This window comes from Muscardinus avellanarius, assembly GCF_963383645.1.
Source record: "Muscardinus avellanarius genome assembly, chromosome: X".
In the NCBI taxonomy this organism is placed as follows: Eukaryota; Metazoa; Chordata; class Mammalia; order Rodentia; family Gliridae; genus Muscardinus; species Muscardinus avellanarius.
The window spans coordinates 94,365,380-94,391,801 of NC_137792.1; the positions used below are offsets into that span (position 1 = coordinate 94,365,380).

The following is a 26,422-nucleotide window of genomic DNA, read 5'->3' on the forward strand; positions in this document are numbered from 1 at the left end:
CCATATATCTTTTGCTTATGTAAACTATAGCTATCAACAATTATTATATCAGTGAGAAACTTTTAGTAACTTGTGTAAAAAGTTAACTGCATGGATAACACAAATAAATTTTTTTATTATAAAGTACCTCCAAAGTAAAAACATTGTGAGGAAGAGTGTTGCTCTTCTTTACTTGTAAGACTTTTTATGTATGGACTTAACAAAAGAAAACTGGATTCATAGATATGCTTCTGTATTCATTGCATTTTAGTTGAAGTATATGAAGAAGCCTGGTATCACATAGATATGTAGTTGGAGAAGAGTTTTATAATAAGACTTTTAAGATAATTATAGATCTTTGGATGCTATACAAAACTGATATTATGTGGTAGTTTCTCAAAGATCGGTAGCAATGTGGACTTTTCATGCTGTTACATTAAAATCCATAGATAGTTCTTTTTTATTTTTCAACTGGGAAATGAAACCAGAGGCATTTTACCTCCAAAATACACCCCCATCTTTTTAAAAATTTGAAATATGGTATTGCAAAACTACTGAGGCTGCCTTGAATATGCAATCCTCCTGTTTCAGCCTCTCAAGTACTAGTGTAGTGCCACTTGTAGGTGTGTGCTACCAAGCATGGACTAATAGCTCTTTTACAAAATCATTTATGAGTATCCGAGCAACTATTACTTCACTGAATTATGCAGATTTTCCAAATGTGAACACATTTCATTATACAATTAAATTTAGCCAGGCATGGTGGCATGCACTTCTAATCACAGTACTTGTGAGGCTAAGAGAGGAGGACAGCAGGTTTGAATTCAGTCTCAGCAACCTAGGGAAACTGTTTAAAAACAACAAATTTAACAAGGACTAGGGGTATAGCTTATTAGTAGACTGCCTTTGTTTGCCATCCCCAGTATTACACACAGCCACACAAAAAAAGACAGAGAAACAAAGAAGAAAAACGGAAGAGAAAAACATTACATTCACTAAGGTCTAATATCTCCACCTAGCTTGAAAGTTTCAATTACTGGGGAACTGTTAAGTTCAAGAAGGTAAAATGAAGTTTTCTAAAACTGTTTTTTATTGGAAACTTAGGGTTTTCTTTGACAATAAATACTACCAGTTGGTGTTCCTTAACTGACAGGCTCATCTGATCGACTAAGTACAAACAACCATAGTTTTTATATCATTTTTTCAAGTAAAAGAACGTTCTATGAAAAGTTAACTAGCTGAGCTAGTAATGCAATAGCACGAGCCCTTGTCCTTAACTGAATCATTGTACTTTACTCAGGATGCAGACATGTCTTAATAGTTCCTATTTTGTCACAAATAATATTAAGTAGAGATGTTTAAGGATAAAGATTTAGTAGAAACAAGAATATCTTTGATGAAATAATAAACTAACATGGCAATTTGTAATCAGTTCTTTGGTAGTTAGAAAAATACCGATAACTAGCACAATTTGGTGCCAGTGTCAAATTTGTGCTTAGGTGCCAGCAGTTTTACTCACCATTGATTTTTTGTACCCTTGATGTATATGTAACACAGTGAAAGGGACACATAAAATCAGTATTGCTGTGACTGCTTTGGTATTATGACTCTTTTTAAAGAGTCTCAGGGACCCCTAGGGGTCTACATCTACTTATCATGCTTTCAGAATTGCTAGTCTAAGTATATCGGTCTAATGAAACATCTGAAGGCTATAATTAAATTATAAGCAATAATATCCAATTGTCTTTCTTGATAGCAATCACATTACATACTCACCATCTGCTGATGCTTCTGCTTGTGTGCCATCTGTTCTCCCTACCTCACTGCACAAGTGAGGAACAGTCTGATCTACCAGAGGAGGTGGCTCAGTATAGATTGGAAAATTTTCTACATGAAGCTGCTGCTGCTGTTGCTGCTGCTGCTGCTGCTGCTGTATCTGTGGCACATAGACCATGGAGTGCCAGTAGTTGTGATAGCACTGGAGCAAAAAAGGGAAACAACCCCCCCAAAAAAATTTACTATTCCCTTCTCTTACAATAGTTTAGTTCCTTGCTAAAAAAAACTAGATGTCAATTTTCAAGTGTGATAAAGTTTGGCATTTGCACATTTGTTCTCTATTAGGACATTAAGGGTTTTTACAACATCTGTTATCTCATATTTGAATGAAGGCCTCATTTTAGGAAAGTGTGCTTAACTAATCAGAGAAATACCCAAATAGAAAGATGCCTTTTATAGAATAATAATAACTATTATTATTATTATTATTATCATTATTATTAATTTCTTTGGTGGTACTGGGGTGGAACCCAGAGGCTTTCTACCTCCGGGATATACTCCCAGACCTATTTTATATTTTACTTGGAAACAGGGTCTCACTAAGTTGCTGAGAGCCTAAGTAGCTGAGGCTGGCTTCGAACCTGTGTGATCCTCCTGTCTCAGCCTCCCAAGCGCGGGGATTACAAGCGTGCGCCACCACGCCTGGCCTATAGAATTATTTTTAAAAGACACAATTATTGAACAACCTAAATATTCAACAATAGATTGGATAAATGAATTATGTTGGGATACTATATAGGCAAAAAATTATATTGTCCAATATTTAAAGAAAAAAATACTCAATAAATGAATAAAATTATATAACATAATGTATATTTTACAACAAATATTAGAAAGCTCTAAGGAAATATATAAAAAATATACAGGTTTTACAGATGATTTAGGTTTTTCATATGTATTTCCCAAATGTACCACAAAAAACACTATTACTTTTAATATGAAAAATATTAAAATAACTATTCTGCATTTCCTGGCATTCTCATAATGTAAAGAGTAGATTTTTTTGAGATGGGGGTCTCACTTCACTGCTCAGATTGGCTTTACACTCCTAAGTTTAAATTATCCTTCCACTTTAGATTACCAAGTAGCTAGGACTACAGGTATGTGCCACTGCACTCATTTGGGAGAATGTTTTTAAATGCTTTGGCCTTGTAGAACAAAGTTTTAACATATGACTATAATATTATAACACAACTGAGGAAAATAGTTTATGAAATACTTAAATTTAGCTTCAAAGAATAAAATTATACCCTACTACTCTAATTTATATACATTTTTTAGTAATATATTTTAAAAGGCTTTTTGGAAATTAGTGCCAGGGAATATGAACTGAGGTTTCAGGGGGAAAATGATCACTAAGAATAAAAGTTTTCACCTCAAATCAGAGACACCTTTTATAAATAAGATATTTGTTAGTATTAACTCCTACAACTCAAGGGAATGATAAAAACAGTGTTTGAAATTATCTCTGAATATATGAATATATGAGTGTTTTGAAAATATACAACTATTTAAATGCCTGAGATTACTTTTCACATAAAATAAAAAATGGCCATAAAATATTTTAAGTAAACAGAGAATATTACCCATTTATTTTGAGTATATAACACAGTGAAAGGTTGGTATATAAAGTTAAACACAAAAGTTAATCTAATATATGCTAAAGTTTGCTGCTTGCAGCCCAGGCCCCCAGCCCCTGCAACAAATATGAGAGAAGTTAAAGCACTGGTAGGTTAAAGTAGAAAGCTGTACCTTCAGAGATCTCTTATAAAGACAGAAATAAAAATCTAAGGTTCCTCACAGTATTCTTAGCTTTTAAAGTTCAATAATTTCATTTTTTCAAAAGATTATATTTTAAATATAGATCTTTTCAAAGCAATTAAACATGACTCTTACCTGCAACCCGAGATTGAAATAGTACTGTAAAACTTTTGTATCTAAAATGAAAAAGTTTTAATTTAGTGATACACTGACATAAGCAATTAGAACTCTTATTTGAAAGCTTTTCTATTTGAATTATTACAGAAGATATGAATATGATCTTTCCATACTGACATGACCTTCAATTCTCCATTATAGCAAAACACTATTTTGCCTACTGTTATAGGTAAGATCATTTTCTGATGTTTTAAATGGCTATATAGAACTTTTACAACTATTTTAATATTAAGCAGATGCAATAGGAATGCTACTCAGTAAATATTTAGGAAGAATTAAGGTGACAAAATTTCTCTAGAAAGTATAGGAATTAATATATCATAAATTAATAAAAACTAATTGTAGGAAGAAATACGGAATATCCCTGGCATTCTCTTTGTGGTGCGAGAAATAATCCCAGGGACCTGAACATGCTAAATGCACAATCTACCACTGAGCTATACCCCAGCTCTGTCCTTAGCATTCTAACTGTATTTCTAAATGTTGACCTGTTGTATTTCTATTTGTTGACCTGATAAAATAGGTAATAAATGTAGTATATCCAAAGTGGAGCATTATTCAGCTGCAAAAAGAGTGAAGTACTGACACATACTACAAAACATGTATAATCCTGAATGCGTTATGCTAAGTGAAAGAAGCCAGGCACAAAAGGCTACATAGTATTATGATTTCATTTATATGAAATAGAATAGGCAAATCTACAAAAACAGAAAAGAGTACTGGCTCCTATGGTAGAGAAATGGAGAGTGATTACTAATGGGTTTACGGCATCTCTAGGGGGTTAAGAGTAGTTTAGATAAAAAAGTAGATGCAGAAAGATTTCAGATAGAATCACACATCCAAAATGGGTTAGGACTAGAAAACCAGGTGCATAGAGTTCATAAAATAGAAGGGTGGAATAGAGCCCAGATTTTGGAAAGTCGTAAATGCCATAGTTATCTGTTAAGCTTCATAGAAACTGAAGAATCATTGAGGGGATTTTGATATAGCAAGAGATGCAAAGTGGTATAGATACTAAAGCACTGAAATAAAATGAAAAGCTACTCTAATTTTTCAGAGATAAGGTGATAAAAGCATGTGCTAGGAATTACAGAATAGGTATTTTTTCAAAGCTCTCTATGCAAGACAAATTTTTAATAAATCAAGAACATTAACACATGAAACTCAATTGTACTTTATGTACTAGAAAGCCAAAATTGAAAAATAAAATTTTAAATATTATTCACTATAGCACCAAACACAATCTTAAAAAGTGTATAAAACTGATATACCAAAAGAAAATTTGTTGAGAATCAAAAGAATGCCTACAAAATAGATTAATAGGATACTATCTTCATGGATTCAGAGACAATAAAATGATAATTCACCTCAAACTGAATTATATATTGAATGCAATGCTATATTCCCAAAAACTTTTTTTGGTTGAGGGGACAAAATGTTGACAATCAAATATATATATGCAAATAACCAAAACTAAAACAATCTTTAAAAATGTTGGATAGCATATAGGTAGCGTAAGTCATATTGCCTGATGTACAAATTTACTATAAATACACTATAGTACTAGAATAAAAATTGAAAAATAGATCATTCCAGCAGAACGAAACTCAGAAATATACTACCACTCTAAATAATCTTTTACCAGAGTGATCAAATGAGAACATAAAAAGCTTTTTCACACATGTTGTGGATAAAATACTGCCTATCCACAGGGGAAAAATAATCAAAATAACCTTAACTCCCATCTTATATCATAAACAAAATGTTAAATGAAGGAAGGCGGCCGGGCGTAGTGGTGCACGCTTATAATCCCCGCGCTTGGGAGGCAGAGACAGGAGGATCGTGCAGGTTCGAAGCCAGCTGCACGCGCTGGCTTAGGAGACCCTGTTTCCAAATAAAAATGTAAAAATAGGTCTGGGAGTGTAGCCCGGAGGTGGAAGGGCTTCCAGGAACCCCAGTACCACAAAAAAAAAAAAAAAAAGAAGGAAGACCTAAACAAAACTAAAAGCAAAGTTTCTAGAGCAAAACAAGTTGGTGCCCACAACTTGGTGGTGGGCAAATTTTTTAAAGCAATAAACAAAAAGTTGTATGTTAAATTTCATTGTAATTAAAATTCTCTGCTTAACAAGATACCATCAAAAATAAGCTGCAGAACAGAAAATACAAAACATATCTGACAACAGACTAGGATCGAGGTTATGTAAAATAGTTCTACAACTCAATAACAAAAGGGATTCAATTTATAAAGATGACAAAATATATGAATAGTGTATTAAAAATATGCAAGTAACCAATAAGCTCATGGAAAAAGTAATAAAAATCTGGTCATTCACATCCAAAAAAATATAAATCTTAACACACCTTACATCCTTGACAATAAAAGCTCTCAGCCAGGCGTGGTGGCGCACGCTTGTAATCACAGCATTCGGGTGACTAAGACCAGAGGATCACGGTTCGCGGACAGCCTCAGCTACTTAGTGAGGCCCTCTGCAACTCAGTGAGACCCGGTTTCAAAATAAAGAATAATAAAAATAAATAGGACAGAGGGTGTAGCTCAGAGGTAGAATGCCCCTGGGTTCCATCCCCAGACCTGAAAAAAAAAAAAAAAACCAACTTTCAAATGAATAACCTAACCACACAAAACTGTAAAACTTCCTGGAAGTTAACATATAGGAAATAGTCAGTGATGACTTTTCAGATACATCACTGGCATGATCTATGAAGGATATAATTGATAAAGCATACTTCACTAAAATTAAAAACATTTGTTCTGCAAAATAAACCACTGAGAGAATGATAAGACAAACCAGCCTGGGAGAAAACATGTGCAAAAGACACATCAGTAAACAAAACAAAAACGACACATCGGATAATCACTGTTATCCAAAATGTGTTAAAAGTTAAGGCTCAAAAATGAGGAACTGACTTAAATACAAGTCAAAGAATTTAACAGATATTTCACCAAGGGAGATATGCAGAGGAAAATACGCATGTAAAAGGATGTTCCACACTTATCCGAAGTGAAATGCAAATACAGTATCCTTCCACATCAATTAGAATGGTCAAAATATTAAATGCTGGTATATATATGGAGTAACAGAAACTCTCCTTCAATTCAGGTGCCAATGCAAAATGGTAAGCCATTTTAGAATGTGGTTCAGTGCAAAATTATGGGAAATGCACACAATGGAATTCTACTCAGCTATAAAGAAGAACAAAATCATGCCATTCCCAAAAAGATGAAAAGACCTGGAAAACATGTTAAGTCAGATCATCCAAGCACAGAAAGAAAAGGGAAAGGTTTCTATAATATGTCCAAACTAGAGAGTATTAGGGATACCAGAAAGATTCCAGATAATGGAGAGGAAACCTCAGCAAAGCTAGAATGGAAGGGAAGGAGACAAAGAAGGCTGAGGCTGATCAATGGAAGAGCTACATTTGAATATGTGTAAAAGTATGAATGTAGTATGGTTAACCACAGTCTGAATGTGTGTCATTTTCAATATTATCCACCTTAAAACATAAAAAAAAAAGCCGGCGTGGTGGTGCACGCTTGTAATCCCCGCGCTTGGGAGGTGGAGACAGGAGGATTGCGCTGGTTCGAAGCCAGCCTTCTGGCTTAAGAGACCCTGTTTCCAAATAAAATATATATAAAAAATAGGTCTGGGAGTGTAACCCGGAGATAGAAGGGTTTCCAGGAACCCCAGTAAGACCAATAAATAAATAAATAAATAGATAAAGAAAGAAGATGGCTCAGCACATTTTTGTTTTGTTTCACATAACTAAATCAACTCTGAGATTCCATTAAACTAACTCTAGTTAGAATGGCAATAATCAAGAATACAAACAATAAACCTAGCTTGGTGAGGTACATATGTGATCTTAGTACTTGGGAGGCTAAAAGAGGAGAAACACAGGTTTAAGGTCAGCCTGAACAACTTCGAGAGATCCTCTCTCAAAATAAAAATAAATAAAAATAATTTGGGCTGTGGGTGTAGCTTGGAGTTAGATGCCAATGGGTTTAATTCTCAGTACCAAATTAAAAAAAGGGAAAACACTAAGTATTGGCAAGGATGTGGAGAAATATGCACTCTTATACACTGTTATGCGATTGTAAATTAATATAACCAGATGGAGTTTCCTCAAAAGACTAGAAATAGTCAGGTGTAGTGGTACATGCCTGTAATCCTAGTACTTGGGAGGCTGGCTGAGACAGGAGGATCACAGATTTAACACCAGTCCTAGCAATTTAGTGAGGCCCTTTCAAAGTGAAAAAAGGACTGGGAATGAAAACAACAGATAACCCAGATATACCTCTCCTCAATATTGCCCTAGAAAAATTAAAGTTAAAATACTATAGTGATACATACATGCATATCTGTGTAAAATTCACAAAAACCAAATCATGGGCCCAGTCTAGGGGTCCATTAACAGATGAATGTATAAAGAAAATGTGGCATATACATATAATGGAATTTTAATTACAAAATAGAACCAAATTATGTCATCTGCAGAAAAGTGGTTGGAATTAGAGAATATTATGGTAAGTGAGAATGGCCAGTCTAACAAAGTCAAGTGTCTTTTGTTTTCTCCCATATAGAGAGGCTAGAAAGAAAATAGGAAACAAAATGGACTTCAGATAAATGAAGAGAGGAATCAGTATCAGACTGGGATAAGGAAGTAGGGAGGGAATAAAGAAAAACTGAGGAAGGAAACAGTTCAAATGTTCTATCTATATGAAAGAATCACTACCAATCATGGATGGTGGAGTAGGTGGAAAGTAAAGAGAAATACACCAAATGATATATGCAGTTTGTATCACATTGAACCTTATTGTAAAGTATAATTACAATGCACTAAGTATAAAAAACTACACGTACTCAACATTACATCTAGCAATTATCCTTGAAATTTACTCAAGTTGAAAATGTTTCACACAAAAATTTGTTCTTAAATGTTTAGAGCAGTTTTATTTATAATTGTCCAAGCTTGGAAGCAAATAAGATGTCTTTCAGAAGGTATATGGCTAAATAAACTATGATATATCCAGACATAATCCAGTATATAATCCAGTAATGGATTATTACTCAGTGATCAAAATAAATTAGCTAAAAAGGGAAAAAATCATAGAGGAACATTATGTGCATATTACTAATTGAAAAAAGGCAATCTAAGAAGACTGCATTCTATATGACCACAAATATACAGCATTCTGAAAAAATGAAAACTACAGAGACACTAAAAAGATTGGTGATTACCAGAGGCTGGGATAGGCAGTGTCATACATACAGCACAGAGGATTTTTAGGTCAGTGAAAATAATTTGTGTTAAATTATAATGTAGGAAACATCGCATTATATATTTGTCCAAACCCATAAAAGGTACAACAGCAAGTATGAACAGTAAGCTAAATTTTTATCTTTGGGTGACAATGATATATCAGTGCAGGTTTAACGGTAACAAATGTTCCAATCTGGTGGGAATATGTTGACAATATAGTAGGCTATGCATTTGTAAGCACAAGTGAACAGAAAACTGCTCTACAAAATAGAGTTGGCCAGTCTGTCTGTCTATCTATACCTATCTAATTTTTATAATACTGGGGACTGAACACGGGAACATTTTACCAAAAAGCTGCATTTTGAGCCCTTTTAATTTTGAGACAGGGTTTCACTGAATTGCCTAAGCTGGCCTTGAACTTGTGATCCTGCCTCTAGATTCATAAGGAGCTAGGATTATAAGAGTATGCCATCACCTCCACTGAGAGAGAGAGAGAGAGAGAGAGAGAGAGAGACAGACAGACAGACAGACAGACATTGACATTCTAATTCCAAGTTACACCTCCAGCCCCATTTTAATTTTTATTAGGAAACCTGGTCTTGCTAAGTTTCTGAGGCTGACTGTGAACCTGAAATTCTCCTGTCTTAGCCTCCTAGTTTGTTTTTTGAACTGCTCATCATCATTCATCAAAATGGCCAAAAGTAAAGCAAGTGATATAATTAATGTTGATAAAGATGAGAAACACGTGAAATTCTTATATAGTGCTAGTGGGAGTACAAAATATATAACTTTGGAGAAATATTCAGCCGTTTCTTGGAAAACACACATTTCTCTGATCCAGTAATCTCACTGGTATTTATTATTTATTTATTTAATTTATTTATCTTGTGGTACTAGGGATGGAACCCAGGGGCATTCTACCTCTGAGCTACACTCCCAGCCCTATATTTTATTCTTTATTTTGAAACAGGGTCTCACTGAGTTGCAAAGGGCCTCACTAAGTAGCTGAGGCTTTCTGCGAACCACGATCCTCCAGCCTCAGCCTCCCAAATGCTGAGATTACAAGCATGTGCCACCACGCCCAGCAGTAGGTATTTATTTCCTCAAGGGAAATTACCACATGTTATTGATAACATTAGCAAGAAGGTTTTTCTTCTATTGAGGGAGATACTAGGGATAGAACCCAGTAATGTTTTGTCTCTTAGCCCTTTCTATTTTGAAAGAGGGTCTTGCTAAATTGCTGAGGTTAGCCTCAAAACAGCAATCCTCCTGTCTCAACCTTCCAAGTACAGGGATAACAGGTCTGTGCCACTGCATATGTCTTCAAGAATCTTCAGTAGCTTAATAGCTCCAAACTGAAAACAGCTCGGCTCAGAAGAATGGACAAACTGTGGAATATTCATACAATGAAATACTAACCAGCAGTAAAAACAGATGGACGACTGAAATATTCAACATGCATGAATCTCAAAACCATTATGGAATTCCCCTTAAAAGCAGGAATAAGACAAGGATTCCGTTTTCATCACTTCTTTTCAATATAGGACTTGAAACTCTAATCAGAGCAATAAAGCAATAAAAGGAAATCAAAAGGGTACAAATAAAAAAGAAAAAAAAAACTATCCCTACTTGCAAATGATGTGATAGTATACTTAAAAGATCCAACAAACTCAACCAAAAAGCTTACAAAACTGATCAACGAACTCAGCCAAGTCTAGATACAAAATCAATCTTAAAAGATCAGAAGCTTTCCTGTATACCAACCATAAATCCACTGAAAAAGAAATCCAGAAAACACTTTTACTCAGGATATCCTACACACACTAAAAATAAAATACTTAGGAATAAACCTAACCATGGATGTAAAAAAAAGACCTCTACAAAGAAAATTATAAAACATTGACAAAAGAAATCTAAGAAGATTTTAGGAGATGAAAATATCTTCTATGTTCTTGGGTAGGCAAAATTCTTCCAAAAATAATCTACAGATTAAACACAATATCTGTTAAATTACCAAGGTCATTCCTCACACATAGAAAAATCAGTCCTTAAATTCATTTGGAACAACAACAACAACAACAAAGAAAAATAATATCCAAAGTAGTTCTCAGCAACAAAAAACATGTAGGAGGTAGAGTAATACCTGACTTCAAACTATACTATAAAGCCAGAGTAATAAAACAAGCATGGTACTGGCACAAAAACAGACACATAGATCATTGGAGCAGAACAGAAGACTCAGAAACAAATATGCACGCTTACAGCCAATTGGATTTTGAAAAAGGAGCCAGAAACATACACTGGTAAAAAGATAGCGTCTTCAATAAATGATGTTGGTAAAACTGGTTAACCGTATGCAGAAAAATGAAAATAAACCCCTTTCTTACCTTGCATAAGAGTCAATTCAAAATAGATCAAAAACTGGAAATCAGACCAGAGACCTTGCAGTTCCTTGATGAGGGCATAGGTCCAACACTTCAACTCATATGCACACATAAAAATGTTCTCAACAAGCCCCAAAGGTACAAGAAACTAAAAGGTGGATCAATATATAGGATTGCATAAACCTTAAGAGCTTCTGTATAGTAAAAGAAATTTTCTTAACAGAGAGCCGACAGAATGGGAGAAATTTTTGCCACCTACACCTCCGATAAAGAACTAATATCTAGAATATACAGAGAACTCAAGAAACTCAGCACTAAAAAAACAAATAACCCAATCAAAAAATGGCCAAGTACACTAAATAGACACTTCACAAAAGAAATTCAAATGAGACCCCAAAGGCACAACAAATTAAAAGGAGAATCAATACATGGGATTGCATGAAAATGAAGAGCTTCTGTTCAGCAAAGGAAACTATCAAGAACCTCAATCGAGAGCCAACAGAATTGGACAAGATTTTTGCCACCTACACCACCAATAGAGGACTAATATCTAGAATATACAGAGGACTCAAGAAACTCAACACTAAGAAAACAAAGCATCCAATAACAAAATGGGCAAATGAACTAGACACTTCACAAAAGAAGAAATTCAAATGGCCAATAAATGCATGAAAAAATGCTCAACATCACTGGCAATCAGAGAGATGCAAATCAAAACTACCCTGAGATTTCACCTAACTCCAACTAGAATGGCAATTATTCAAAACACAAACAACAACAGATGCTGGCGAGGATGTGGAGAAGTGGGGACTCTTAGACATTGTTGGTGGGATTGCAAATTAGTGCAACCACTTTGGAAAACAGTATGGAGAATCCTCAGAAGAATGGGAACACACCTACCATTTGATCCAGCAATACCACTGTTGGGTATCTACCCAAAAGAAAAGAAACCAAACTAATGCATGTGTATCTATGTTCATAGCTGCACAATTCACCATAGCCAAACTATGGAACCAGCCAAGATGTCCATCAACAGATGAATGGATTACAAAACTGTGGGATATGTACACAATGGAATTTTACTCAGCCATCAAAAAAACCTCAATTACATCATTTTCAGGGAAAGGGATGGAACTGGAGGACATCATGCTAAATGAGATTAGTCAGTCACAAAAAATAAGAAATCAGATGCTTTCCCTAATATATGAGAGTTATGGAGAAATGGGTCATAGGAGGAACTCTTGAAAGAGGAAATCCTATAGAGGAGCAAACAAGACACCCTAAAGGAGGAGAAAGGAGGGGGGAAAGAGGAAAATCTCTAAAATACACAATGTACTTAAACATATCGAAGTCAATCACTAAGCCAAGCAAGGGAGGGAGGGACGGGGAGGGAATGGGGTGGGAATTGGGTAGGGGTTAAATCAGCGATGAGTACATGTTTGTACACACAAGTTTTTTTACCCCAATATGTTGTATGAATATAATGCACCAATAAAAAAATTTAAAAAATTCAAATGGCCAATAAAGATATGAAAAATGTTCACCATCATTAGCAATCAAAGAGATGCATATCAAAACTACCCTGAGATTTCACCTAACTCCAATTAGAATGGCAATCATTCAAAACACAAACAACAGCCAGGCATGGTGGTACACGCTTGTAATCCCAGCACTTGGGACACTGAGACAGGACGACTGCAGTTCCCAGACAGCCTCAGCTACTTAGTGAGGCCCTTTGCAATTCAAGGAGAACTTGTTTCAAAAATAAAGTGTAGTTCAGAGGTAGAATGCCTTTGGGTCCCATCCCTACTACCACAAAAAACAAACAACAACAAAAAAAACCACACAACAATGCTGGTGAGGATATGGAGAAGAGGAAAATGTAATGCATTGTTGGTGGAAGTGAAAATTAATACAACCACTTTGGAAAACAATATGAAGGATCTTCAGAAGAATAGGAATGAACCTACCATATGATCCAGCAATATCACTTCTCAAAAATATGAAAATCAAACTACCTAAATAATACATGTGAGAAAAAAAAGAAAAAATAATACATGTGTATCTATGTTCACAGCCCCACAATTCACCATTGTCAAACTATTGTACCAGCCAAGATGTCCATCAACAAATGAATGGATTATAACACTATTGGATATGAACACAATGGAATTTTACTCAGCCATAAATAAAAACAAAAATTATGTAATTTGCAAGGAAATGAATGAAACTGGAGAACGTTATGAAAATTCAAATTAGTCAGTCACAGAATTCAAAAAATTGAATGCTCTCCCTAATATATGGAAGATAGGGAGAAAAAGGGTCATAAGAGGAACTCTTGATGAAGAAACAACAACCATAGATGAGCAAATAAAATATCCTGAGGGAAATGAGAGAGGGGAAGAGGGAAATTCCCTCATGTACATGATGTACATTCACAAACATATCAAAGTGAATTAATAAGCCAAACATGAGAAGGGAGGGCTGAGAGAATGGGGTGGGAACTGGGGAAGGGTTAAATGAGTGATGTGTGCATGTATGCCTCTACCACCTCGTACCCCTTTAAGATGTATGACAACAATGCACCAATTAAAAAAAAGCTAAGCTTAATAAGACTTCTCTTAATATTATAAATTGCACTGATTTATAAAAAATATCAGAAAACTCAAAACTTATCTCTCATAGAAAACACGAGAGCAGTGGCTGTCTCTGGGGTGATAATAGTGACAGGCCGAAAAGTAGCGTAAGAAAACTTTGTGGGATGACAGTAATGTTTTACAATTTGATTGGGATGGCTTACAAAAGTATTTTAATCTATTTAAGACTCATATTCATTATATGCGAACTCTATGTCAATATGAGGAACTAAGCCGGGCATGGTGGTGCACGCTTGCAATCCCAGCATTTGGGAGGCTGAGACCGGAGGATAGCGGTTCGTGGACAGCCTCAGCTACTTAGTGAGGACCTCTGCAACTCAGTGAGACCCTGTTTCAAAATAAGGAATAAAAAATTGGGCAGGGGTAGTAGCTCGGAGGCCAAATACCTCTGGGTTCCATCCCCAAACCCGCAAAATAAAGTGTATGTATGTATATATGTATATATGTATGTATATATATACATACATATGTATATGTGTGTATGTATGTATATATATATATATATATGAACTAAATGTTGAACCCTAGTTAATGGTATGTATGTACAAGTTTATGTTGATTTAACTGACATAATAACTTCATATATATATATATATATACATATATACCTATACGTGTGTGTGTGTGTGTGTGTGTGTGTGTGTGTGTGTGTGTGTGTGTGTGTATTTGTGGTACTAGGGTTCGTGGAAACGCTTCTAACTCCGGACTACACTTCCAGACCTATTTTATACTTTTTAAATTTGGAAACAGGGTCTCTTAAGCCAGTGCAGCTGGCTTCGAACCTGCGCGATCCTCCTGTCTCCGCCTCCCAAGTGCAAGGATTACAAGCATGAGCAAGTGTGTGCCACAATGCCCAGGCAATAACTTCATATTTTATGTATCACACTACAATGTTTTGATACATGCATACATTGTATAATGTTCAAATCAGGGTAGCAAACATATCTATGACCATAAGCATTCATCCTTTCTTTGTGATGAGAATATCCAAAATCTTCTAGTTATTTTCATATACGTCTAAGTACATGATATTACAAACTATATTCATCACATTGCGCATATAAAATACCAGAATAGATTCCTCGTATCTAAAGTAATAATTTTGTACCTATTGACCAATCTTTCTGCCATCCTTCCTTCTTTCTTTTCCCAATCTATAGTATAATATCAGGTTTTTAGATTATACAAATAGGTAAGAATATATGGTATTTGTCTTTCTGTGTGTGCCTTTCTTATTTCACTGAATGTAATGTCCTCCATGTTCATCCATATTGTCACAAATAACAGTTTTATCATTTTCATGGGTGAATAGTATTCCATTGTGTAAATATATACCACAAGTTATCAATTCTGAGTAGGTCTACTGGTATCTATAATTTCCTTCTTAATCTAATGAAAAATAAAATAGATTAGCTGTTAAGGAAGGGGAAGATCAATATATATGTGATAAAGCATGTATAATTAAACATTAATCATAGAATATTGATGGTCACTATATAACCATTCATTTTAAAATTTAACTTTGATGTATACTTGAATAGTTTCATAATAAATGCTGAATAATATACAAAATCAGCATTATGTGGTGACTGGGTACATTTTGGGCATAGGAAAATAATGAAGGAAAGAGAATAAAGAAATCAGGGTCTAGATTCGTGGGTAAATTAAGTGAAAATGATTACATTGTTAACAAAATAAGAAACCAAGAAGAGGAGCCTATGCTTTTGTGGCACAGAAACAAAGAAGACAGATAAAAGGTGCATAATTTCATTATGGTCATTTTAAGTTTAAATGAAAGTTGAAAAGCTAGGGAAAATTCTAGCAGTTAGAGACAAGTAACTAAGACATCTGAGAACAAAGCTAGATTTTATAATCACCTACAGACATGATAATGAAATTCTAAGATAGGGAAAAATAATGGAATGGACTTTGAGAAAGGAAAAATCCAGGTGATTACATTAGGGTCTAAAAAAAAAAAACCCTCAGAACAGAGAAACATCTAGAAAAATCAAGAGAATGTTAGAGCCAAGAAAATAAAAGTAAGAACCAAACAACCTTCAACTGCAATTCTCTCGAGCAATACTGCTAAAAAGAGGAATAACAAAGAACTTCCAATTGAAAATCACTCCTAGCTGGTGTGGGGATACACACTTATAATCCCAGTATTTGGGAGGCTGGGAAAGAAGGATCACAGGTTTGCAGCCAGTCTCAGCAACTTAGTGAGGCCCTATTTATTATTTCCAAATAAAAAATAAAATAGGGCTGGGGGCTGTAACTCCAAGGTAAAATGCCTGAGTTCCAACCGCAATCCACACACACACACAAAAAAAATCACTCCTAAGAAACAAGAACAATTCTAAGAAACAAGGTAGACACAATGTAGCAAACACTTTAAATGATGAAAATGTACATATATTAAACTACTGATGCCAATTTCAATAATATGTTTGAGAAAGGGGAGGCAGTGGGGTAGGATCTGAGGGTAAGTTCATCAAGTGTCATGTGCATGTATGTTCCTATCACACTGAACTTCATTATGTTGTATAATCATGTTATTTGACATAAATACTACAACGCACCAATAAAAGTACATAAAATAAAAACAATTATGAGCCAGTGGGGGAAAAAAGAAACAAGAACACATGGCTATACACCAAGGCAGATTAGGCCCCTAAAAGTCCTCTCCAAGTATTCAAAATTCAGTGGATATCCTAATATTAAAAATTGCGTTACTTCCATAAACTTGGAGAAAGAATTTACAAAACAAAGAAAATTTTAATACTGACTCCTACTTTTAAAGAAAAATAGTTGAGGAAAGCAAAGCTATACATTTGAGGATCTCCTTCAAGGCAGACTTGTAGCTACCAAAAAGAACAGCAACAACAAAAACCTAAAAGAAAAAGAACCATCAGTATCAGTCAACTAAACTATCCACTTGTAATATAGAAGGCATTCTCAGCTTTCAATTGCTCCTTTCTTCAGTCACTTACCTAGCATTATACTCTCCAGTCACTTTCCATTTGGACCCCCATCCCATAGGTCAACCAAATAAAGATATACTCTAAAGTGAAAATTAATCTCAGACCTAATTAACCTCATCCATGTCTCAAAATTTACATACCTTGAGGCAGATCACTGCCACTTGGATCATAAGAATAAGGTGGAGGTGGTGGTGGTAAGTTTGAAGCCTCTCCCATCTCGAGAGGAAGAGGAGGAGGAGGAGGAGGAGGTGGTGGTGGTGGCGGTGGTGGTGGTGGTGGAAGAGAAACCCCAGCAGCAGAAACAGGAGCAGAGTGGTATGGATAGGATGGTGAGGCAATCACTAACAACAATAACAACAAAAAAACCCAAATAGCAATGTACAACTTTAACACCTTATAAGCAATACTTCACATCTTGCTTTTCTTACATCTCTAGTATGGTCAAAGAACTCTTAATTCTCATGGTCTGACTTAAAAACAAAAGCCTGAAAGGTTATTTATTTTACTACCCAAGATGGACAAGCTGCTAATAAGAGATATAATATGGAAAATTTTATTCTTTTGTAGTACTGGGAATTGAACCCAGGGTCATTATACCCCTGAGCTACCCCCGAGCCCCATTTTATTTATTTTGAAATAGGGTCTCACTTAGTTGCTGAGCCTGGCTGTGAACCTGTGATCCTCTTGTTTTAGCCAAGTATTGGGATTACAAGCATGCACCAGCATGTCTGACTACTTTAAATCATGATGGTTCCATTTCTCTTTTCTCTCTCTCTTCCCTTCCCCCTCCCTCTGGTACTAAAGGTTGAACCCAGAGGCATTCTACCTCTGAGATATACCATCTAAATTGTAGAGGGCTCTCACTGAGTTGCTATTGCTGGGCTTGAACCTGCAATCCTCAAATATAAAATTTCATTGTTGTGTTACTTTTTTTTTTTTTTGGTGGTACTGGGGGGTGGAACCCAGAGGCTTTCTACCTCCAGGCTATACTCCCAGACCTTTTTTATATTTTATTTGGAAGTAGGGTCTCACTAAGTTGCTGAAAGCCTCAATAAGTTGCTGAAAGCCTCACTAAGTAGCTGAGGCTGGCTTCGAACCCATGTGATCCTCCTGTCTCAGCCTCCCAAGCGCGAGGATTACAAGCGTGCATCACCACACCCGGCTCTAAAACACACTTTTTAAATTGACAAATGAAACTGATATAGAAACTAAATCTAATGTTTGACTTAATGAATTACTTTAGGATACCACTTAGGTCAAGAAATAAAACTTTGGCAGCCACTCCCAAAAGTTTCCATCCACTTTCCTTCTCACCATATAACCATTACTCTAACTCTAATAACAATCATGTCCTTGTGGTTTGCTCCACAAGAGTAGTTTTGCCACCCAGATGTGCATCCTAGACCATTTTAATTCTTGCCTATCTTTAAAAATTTGATACTATTTAATCTCTTAATCTATCGTTTCTTCCTCCATCTCTTTCATTTCTTTATTTTTTTAATTTTTTTTAATTTTGGTGGTACTGGGGTTCCTGGAAGCCTTTCTACCTCCAGGCTACACTCCCAGATCTATTTTTACATTTTTATTTGGAAACAGGGTCTCCTAAGCCAGCGCGCATGGCTGGCTTCGAACCTGCGCAATCCTCCTGTCTCTGCCTCCCAAGTGCGGGAATTACAAGCGTGCGCCACCACGCCCAGCCTCATTTCTTTATTTTTTTAGAGTAACCCTGGCCCTTTGCCCTGCTCAACTTCCAACAGTCTGAATTTTGCTAATTTATACTCATCCTATATCTCCACATGTTCTTCACAAATAGGTAACTTGATCCAGATGAATGGATCAGACTGAGGACTAACTCCTTTGGCATGTCACAGATAGTATATGTCTTTGCAATCTGTGTTAGTCAGCCTTCCATTACTGTAAGAGTTACTGAGATAATCAGCTTATTAAAAAAGGTTATTTTAGCTAAAAGTTTTGGTGGTTTCAGTCAATGATCTAGTGGTCTTGCAGTCTTTTGGGGCCTATAGTGAGGCAGTGAATTGCGGTGCATGTATGTGTCATTGGAAGCTGTTCACCTCATGGTAGCTAGGAAGAAAAAGGGCATGAAGGGCAGCGTCCTACTATTCCCTTCAACTAGATGCCACTAAGACTTCCCACTAGACCTACCTCAAAGTTTATACCACCTTCCAATAGCACAAAGTTGGGGAGCAAGTCTTCAACATATGTATCTTTTGGTTAGAGGCCTCTGCCACTACAGCCTGGCTGACTTATTTCATTTAATTATGAGTAATTTAAATTGCAACATGTGGCTAGTGATTACCTTACTAGACAGCAGTATATCTGGCAGATTCTTCAAGGGATCAGGGGAAGAATATTGATTCTTACAAGTTTGTTCACTGTGCTTGAAAATCAGTTTGGCTGGATACAAAATCTTATCTTTGAGGACTTCAAATGTTACTCCACTTTCTTCTAGCATAAAACATTAATGTCCAAATTTGATGGCTATAATTTTATTTCTTCTAATATTTTTATTATGACACAAGAAAATAACTTATTTTATAAGAAACTTCTTAGAAATCTATTCCATAAAGTGAGAAACAGACCCCCAGCCCTATTTTATGTTTTACTGTGAAAAAGAGTCTGAGTTGCTGAGGCTGATCTCTCAAACTCCTAATTCTCCTGTCTCAGCCTCACAAATACTGGGATTACAGGTGTATTCCACCATGCCCAGCTATTAAATAATTCTTATATAATAAAACTGAACTCAAAGTTTTAGGAACTAGTACAAGTCCTCAAAATAGTCAATGGGCAAGCTGGCGCGCACTTGTAATCTTAGCATTTGGGAGTCTGAGACCAGAGGATCGCTGTTTGCGAACCATCTCAGCTACTTAGGCCCTCTGAAACTTAGTGAGACCCTGTTTCAAAACAAAGAATAAAAAATAGGGCAGGGGGTGTAGCTCAGAGGTAGAATGCCCCTGGGTTCCACCCCCAAACCAGAAAAAATAGTCAATGGGCAGCAAACAAAAGGCACAGAAATATTCCTGAAGCCAGGAACACCAGATAAAATGAAACCCTGACTCTGAAATGACAGGAATTCTTCAAGAACACAAAAAACTTTATTAAGTAGGTTAAAATTAATTCTTAAAAGTAATCATATATAATCAGTAGAATACTTGTATATACATTTTTATGAATAGGAAAAGAGGCTTCCAAAGTAAACAAACACTAAAAACCTACCTGGCCTGCCTTGTGTAGGTGAAGATACAAACAGAGGCTGTACAGGATTCTGTGAGGAAACTGATAATGTGCTACTTGCTTGATTAGCTACTGTACAATCAGGTAAGACTGGAGCTGGAGCATTATTGGCACAGGAAGCTGCAACTTCTACAGAATTTCCCATCATCTGTGTGGAAGAAAGTAAAGAATTCTTAAGTCTGGTTTATCAAATGGCACTGGTTTCTTAACTAACTCTGAATTTTTGGAGTATTTTGTCTTCATAACTAAAACACAAAGAAGTTGACCTTATAAACCCAAGATTTCTTTTATAGGACTCAATTACTTTAAAAGCTTTAAATTTTACTTTATTTTTCTGAAACGATAACACATTAATATGACACAAAAATAAAGTATTAAATTGTATGCAATGAAAGGCTTCTCCTCATCCCTGTCCTCCATCTGCCTAACTCTTGGTTCCCATCAAATATTTTCAAAGATTTGTAATATATATATTCATTGTGATAAACACACACACAAACACAATTCCCCATCTAAACACACTTTCTAAAACAGAAAACGTGTTTTGCATATTTTCTAAATTCATGACTTCCCAAGACTGCAATTTTTCCTGCTTATGCCAGTATTTTTTGTTGTTGTTGTTGTTGTTTTGTTTTATACTAGAAATTGAACCCAGGGGCATTCTACCTCAGCTTACACCCCAGCCCATTTTATTTTGAAACGGGGCATCACTGCCTTCCTGAAAGTCTCACTAAGTTTCTGAGGCTATCCTCGAACCTGTGATCTTCCTGTCTCAGCCTTCCAAGTACTGGGATTAGAGGTGTGTACCACCACACCTGGCTTAGGCCAAAGCTTACCAGAACAGACTTTCCTCAAGCATCCAGTATAGGGCTGTGCACAGATAATCAACATATGGTAATACAATCTTCTTAAACATACTATCCTGGCTGGCAGCCTCCATTTCCTTACCACTCACTGCAGTGTGGCTGCTACCCACTCTGTTCCTCTGAAACTATATTCAATGTTATCAGTGGTCTCCACTAGAACAACTGCTAACAAATATTTGTCAATCCTTATATTGCTTGCTTATGAAACTTGACTGCTCCATAAAATATTCTCTTCCAAAGTTTCCATGTTTCATTATCTATAGATAATCTTATAAACTCTTACTTCAGCTACTGTTTTATGCTGATTTTCCATTCTATAGGATAACTTTAAATTTAAGTCAGTAGATGAAGCAGCCTTAGCAGGTTATTTAGTATTAAATTAATCATTATTTAAGTGGTTCATAGTAGACTAAGTAGTGTAACACTAGCATATAGAACAGCACTGGAACATAGCAATTGCTTAATCAATTCATTTAATGAACTTAATTATCACTGTACCAAGTACAAGATAAAATACTACTTAAAGGAATATAAATGGCTACCTTAAGTATGATGAAGGTAAGAGAAGAGAAAATTCATTTTTCTTTGTTCAGACCATGTAAATGATTACTTGGAAACACTGTAAGATTACCTTCTGGGGGTAGTTGTGTGAGGTAACTGTTTCCTGAGGAGACATAGAACATGGTCTACTGTCCAGAAGAGACTTTAATGAATACAGAAATATAGCTGAATAAAGGGAAGTCAAGAAATCAAACAATACGTTGTTAAAATTAAAAGAAAGTGGTATGTCCTAAAATCTTGTATATTTGGAAGACAAAATGCTAAGAAAATGGTCCAGAAGGTATCAATTGTAGTGCCTGATTTAAGTGATTTAAATATAGAGATCCTCACTGCCACAACTGTAACCTCAAAACAGATATGGAATAGGACCAACAATAGTTTCACTAAAAGAAAGCCTTCTGTTTGAAGATGTAGCTTGAATAAATAAATAATGTGTTAATTGGTTCTTTAGTTGTACCCTAATGAAGCAGTAAGTAACAGAGATAGCAGGACTCAAATACCAGTTTCCTCTGGCCTAAGACCTTATCTTTGAGAAAGTAGAAATGATTTTGAAAGGCTCAGATTTATTCATGACAGATTGTTGTGGCAGGAAAAATTACTTACAAATTTGCTATAAAATTGATTTGGTGGCTGGGAGCTTGGAAGAGAACATATCATGAAGAAATTGAAATCTATGGGGAGAAGTAGATGATAAATTAAATTCAAAGCAAAAAGAAATTTGGCAAATGAAACTGAAGAGAGGAAAAAAAATATCCACTCTTATCATCTTTAATGGTAAGATTTTCACTGGACTTTTCATTTGGATGGCTATGTAAAGGAATGGTATAAAAAGCATGTTGATATAAGAATAGTAATGGTGGAATAGGAATACATATTATTTCTCTAAAAGATAAAAGAGTAGGGAAAAAACAAAAAGGGGAAAAGAATGTCAAAGTTTTCTCTCCTTTCTAAGATGTGATGCTTTAACAGTAAAAACAAAACTTCACTATATGAAGCTGTAATGGCTAAGATTAATTATAAATATAGAAAAATTATTCCAGATATTCAGAAATTTTCCAGTTCTCCTGAATGCATGATTAAAAATGCTTTTCTAAGTCCATCTAGTTAGGTATGGTTATACATGTTATTTGTCTAATGAAATATGAAAATAAATGTTAATAGACAGTGTTCAATTTCTTTTATCTTTTGCCGTGCTGAAGTGACTGTGAAAATACATGTCTAGTCAAGAATGGCAGTGCATGCTTCTGATCCCAGTACATGGGAAGCTAAAACAGGAAGATTGCTCGTTTGTGGTCAGCCTCAGCAACTTAACAAGGCCCACTACAATTTAGTGAGACCTTGTTTAAAAATAAAAAAATTAAATAGAGCTGGGAGTATAGTTTAAAAAATGTCCCTGGATCAATCTCCACTAAGCAAAAAAGAAAAGGAGAAAGGAAAGGACATACCCATTTGTCCAGAGTCCTTATATATAAAGAACAGAGGCTCACAACCAACCTGAACTGAACATATAACATTAAAAAAAAAAAAAAAAACTCCTGTGCTGTGCCACTGAGACTAAGGTTTGGGGTTGTTATCTCACCAAAACCTAGCTTAACAAACATAGAAATTGGTATACAGAAGTAGAATGCTACTGTAATACAAACCTAATGCTACTGTAATAAAAACCTAACCAGGAAGATTATGATTAAGGGAAGTAGTTTTGAAAAACCAAGGTTAGTACTGTATTTTGGTTATATTGTCAGCAGAGTTTAGCAGGTATGTGTAGAAAAGAATAGTTGGGAGGGTGGAATGACAGAATAAAATAGTCGTTGCATACAGGGATTCACATGGTTGGAGAAGCAACTGTTATGACCATGAATTATAGAAGATAAAATTAACAAGTGCTTTGACAAAAAGCTAAAGCTCAGATTTGGAGCATGAATCAAATCATTGTTAAAATTTCTGAGTGCATTAAGATATCTAAAAACAAGAGTTTAACTAAGGATATCATTCCTGTAAACCCTTGCACTTGGATAAAATACCTCATGGAAAAGTGCATAAGGGTATGTCTCTTCCATTAATGCCTGACAATCTCAAAGTAGTTTCAAATCAAGTAGAGAGAACACAGGGATAAGAAACGAAAGAATTATAGAGAGAACACAGGGGTAAGAAAGGAAAGAATTATAGTAAATCTAAACAGTATAACTATAAAAAGAATTGTCAGTATGATAATTGATAAATTAGACCCAAAGAATCAAATAGAAAATCCAAATAATCTGTGCTCACTTTGGCAGTATATACACTAAAATCAGAATGCAAAAGAGATTAGCACGGCTCCTGTGCAAAACTGACACAGAATTCGTCAAACATTTCATATTTTTATAAAGAAAAAAAGTATGTCATTTGCAGAAAAATGGATGGTCCTAATAAACATTATGTTAAGTGAGATTAGCCAGTCACAAAAAGTGAAGGGTCATGTTTTCTCTCATATGCAGAAACTAGGGAGTAATCAAAATGTAAGAGGAACTTTATATAATGGAGGAGAAACCTCTAGATGGTCTAGGGGAAGTTAGGAAGGAAAAGAAGTATTAAAGAAGGAATCACTTCCATGGACATTATGTATATTACTTGAGAATACTAATGTCAGTCTCAATATCCAGGGGCACATTACTTAATTTTTATGTTCCAATTTCATGTACAAAATGGGAATATCAATTGCCTCAAAGGGTTGTTTTGATTTAAATGTGCGCGCACACACACACACACACCTTGAGCATGGTGGTACATGCCTGTAATCCCAATATTTGGAGGCTAAGATAAGAGAATCACAGGTTCAATGCCAACCTCAGCAACTTACTTAGCAGGACCCAGTTTCTAAAAATAAGAAGGGCTAGGGGTTTTAGCTCAGGGGTAAAATATCCATAGGTTCAATAACTAATACCACACAAATATACATGTACATATGTATATTTTATATATGTATATCTATATGCATATATGCATGTATAATTCTTCAACAATTCCCTAGTACATAGCAGGAGCTCTGTTTGCTATTTTTAAATACCTACCAAGTTTGCCGTAGATGCAGTTGTGCTATATACACCTGCAGTTTCATAGTCTGGTTCTAGAGTAGATAGCCAAAATAAAGTAAAAAATGAGCATTATTTTGTAGTTTAAAATTCCACAAATAATGATAAATACCAGATTACATCAGAAATTCACTGACCTGAAGGATAAAAATATTCTTCATGATAACCCCCTAGGAAAAAAAGAGAAGGAAAGTATGTTTAAATAGGTCTTTTTTGATCAGCAGAGCCATGTGGTCAGCATCTGTCTCAAGTTTTATGGATATATTTTGGAAAATAAATGCATACATCCCTTAAAATGATTTGAGTTTAATACTACTCAACAGATATTGAAGCCAAGAAATAGCTGTAAACAGTACAATTTTGTACTAAAAATCCACTTTATTCTCAAAAGTTTAAGCAAAGGTAAAAAATACCATCTGTGTCTCATTTTTTGGGGGGAGGGATACAGTTTGGCAATTAAGCACAGTCTCTGGAGTGAGAACTACTTGGAATTGATTTCTGATTGGCTACATGATTTTAGGTGAGGAATTTAATCTTTGTTCCTCAATTTCTTCACTGTAAAATAGTGAAAACAGTTTAAAAAAGAAAATGCGGGTTTTGAGAAGGGTTCGGAGAAGTAAAAAGAAGTTAACATGGTGCTTGACATATAGTAAATATGCAAATGGTGACAAATGTAATCTGTGTAAAACCCATAATTTCCTTAGGTGGTCATTGAAGAGATATCTCATACCCCATCTATTTTTCAACCTGTTTCATTAATACATGTAAAATTCATTATCACCTGAAAGGATGGCTCAGTCATCTGAAGTACTTCACTATACCAATGAAATGCAGAGAAAGTCAATCTTTTGCTAAGCAGATTTCCATGAAATAAAACCCCACAAACCTAAACTGTATTTGATTCTTAAACACATATCTTATAAACCACATAGGCCCACAACTCCTCTGGACAGCAGAACATAAAGTGAGAACAAAGATTTGGTTACTTCAAATATGCCACTACAGAGGAGTGTAATTGAAGCTACTCACAAGAGCTAAAAGGAAAACACAAAAGGGCCATGTGAATAGAAGAGCAGAGGGTAAGCATCCTTAAGTATACACATGTATATGCAATATGAAGTTTTCACAGATGATTCCTCTATTTTTGGTCCTCATCAAATTTCTAAAAATATATATGTGTGTATGTGTGTGTGTGTGTTTGTGTGTTTGTGTGTTTGTGTGTGTGTGTGTGTGTGTGTGTGTGTAGCAGAAAGAGTATTACAAGAGAATAAGGAACTTATTAATAAACTCAAGCCATTCAGAATGCCCCATACCTCCAGAATTGCTTCCCAATCTTTAGGAATTATTTAAGCAGGCATATATAATTTAATGATAAATGGCAAAAATAAGCACACTCCACAATAAGAAGTAATGTGATAATGTAATTATTTAAGGAGATATTTATTTATAGCTTTAGAGAAACTAGTATCTTCCAGTCACAAAAGACCATATTACATGACTCTACTTATATGAACCTCAGTATCCTCATATATAAACAAGGACACCACATTACTCAGAAGAATATAATAAAGAGTACATTAAATTACAAATATAATTATTTACTAGAAATCATGGCATATA

At 35.2% G+C, this 26,422-nt stretch overlaps 1 protein-coding gene across 2 annotated transcripts in view; it reads right to left on the bottom strand.

The window, feature by feature from the left end:
* ALG13 (ALG13 UDP-N-acetylglucosaminyltransferase subunit) overlaps positions 1–26,422 on the bottom strand; it is a gene marked incomplete at both ends in the record, with an annotated part of 80,724 nt that overhangs the window by 1,660 nt on the left and 52,642 nt on the right. The window contains 7 exons of one of the 2 annotated variants that reach the window (XM_080719401.1): positions 1,756–1,957; positions 3,712–3,752; positions 17,196–17,396; positions 20,290–20,455; positions 21,805–21,876; positions 24,782–24,837; positions 24,940–24,972. In XM_080719401.1, the coding sequence (XP_080575527.1) occupies positions 1,756–1,957; positions 3,712–3,752; positions 17,196–17,396; positions 20,290–20,455; positions 21,805–21,876; positions 24,782–24,837; positions 24,940–24,972 (771 nt within the window). The remainder of the gene's footprint in view (positions 1–1,755; positions 1,958–3,711; positions 3,753–17,195; positions 17,397–20,289; positions 20,456–21,804; positions 21,877–24,781; positions 24,838–24,939; positions 24,973–26,422) is intronic. The other variant, XM_080719402.1, reaches the window with a different exon arrangement.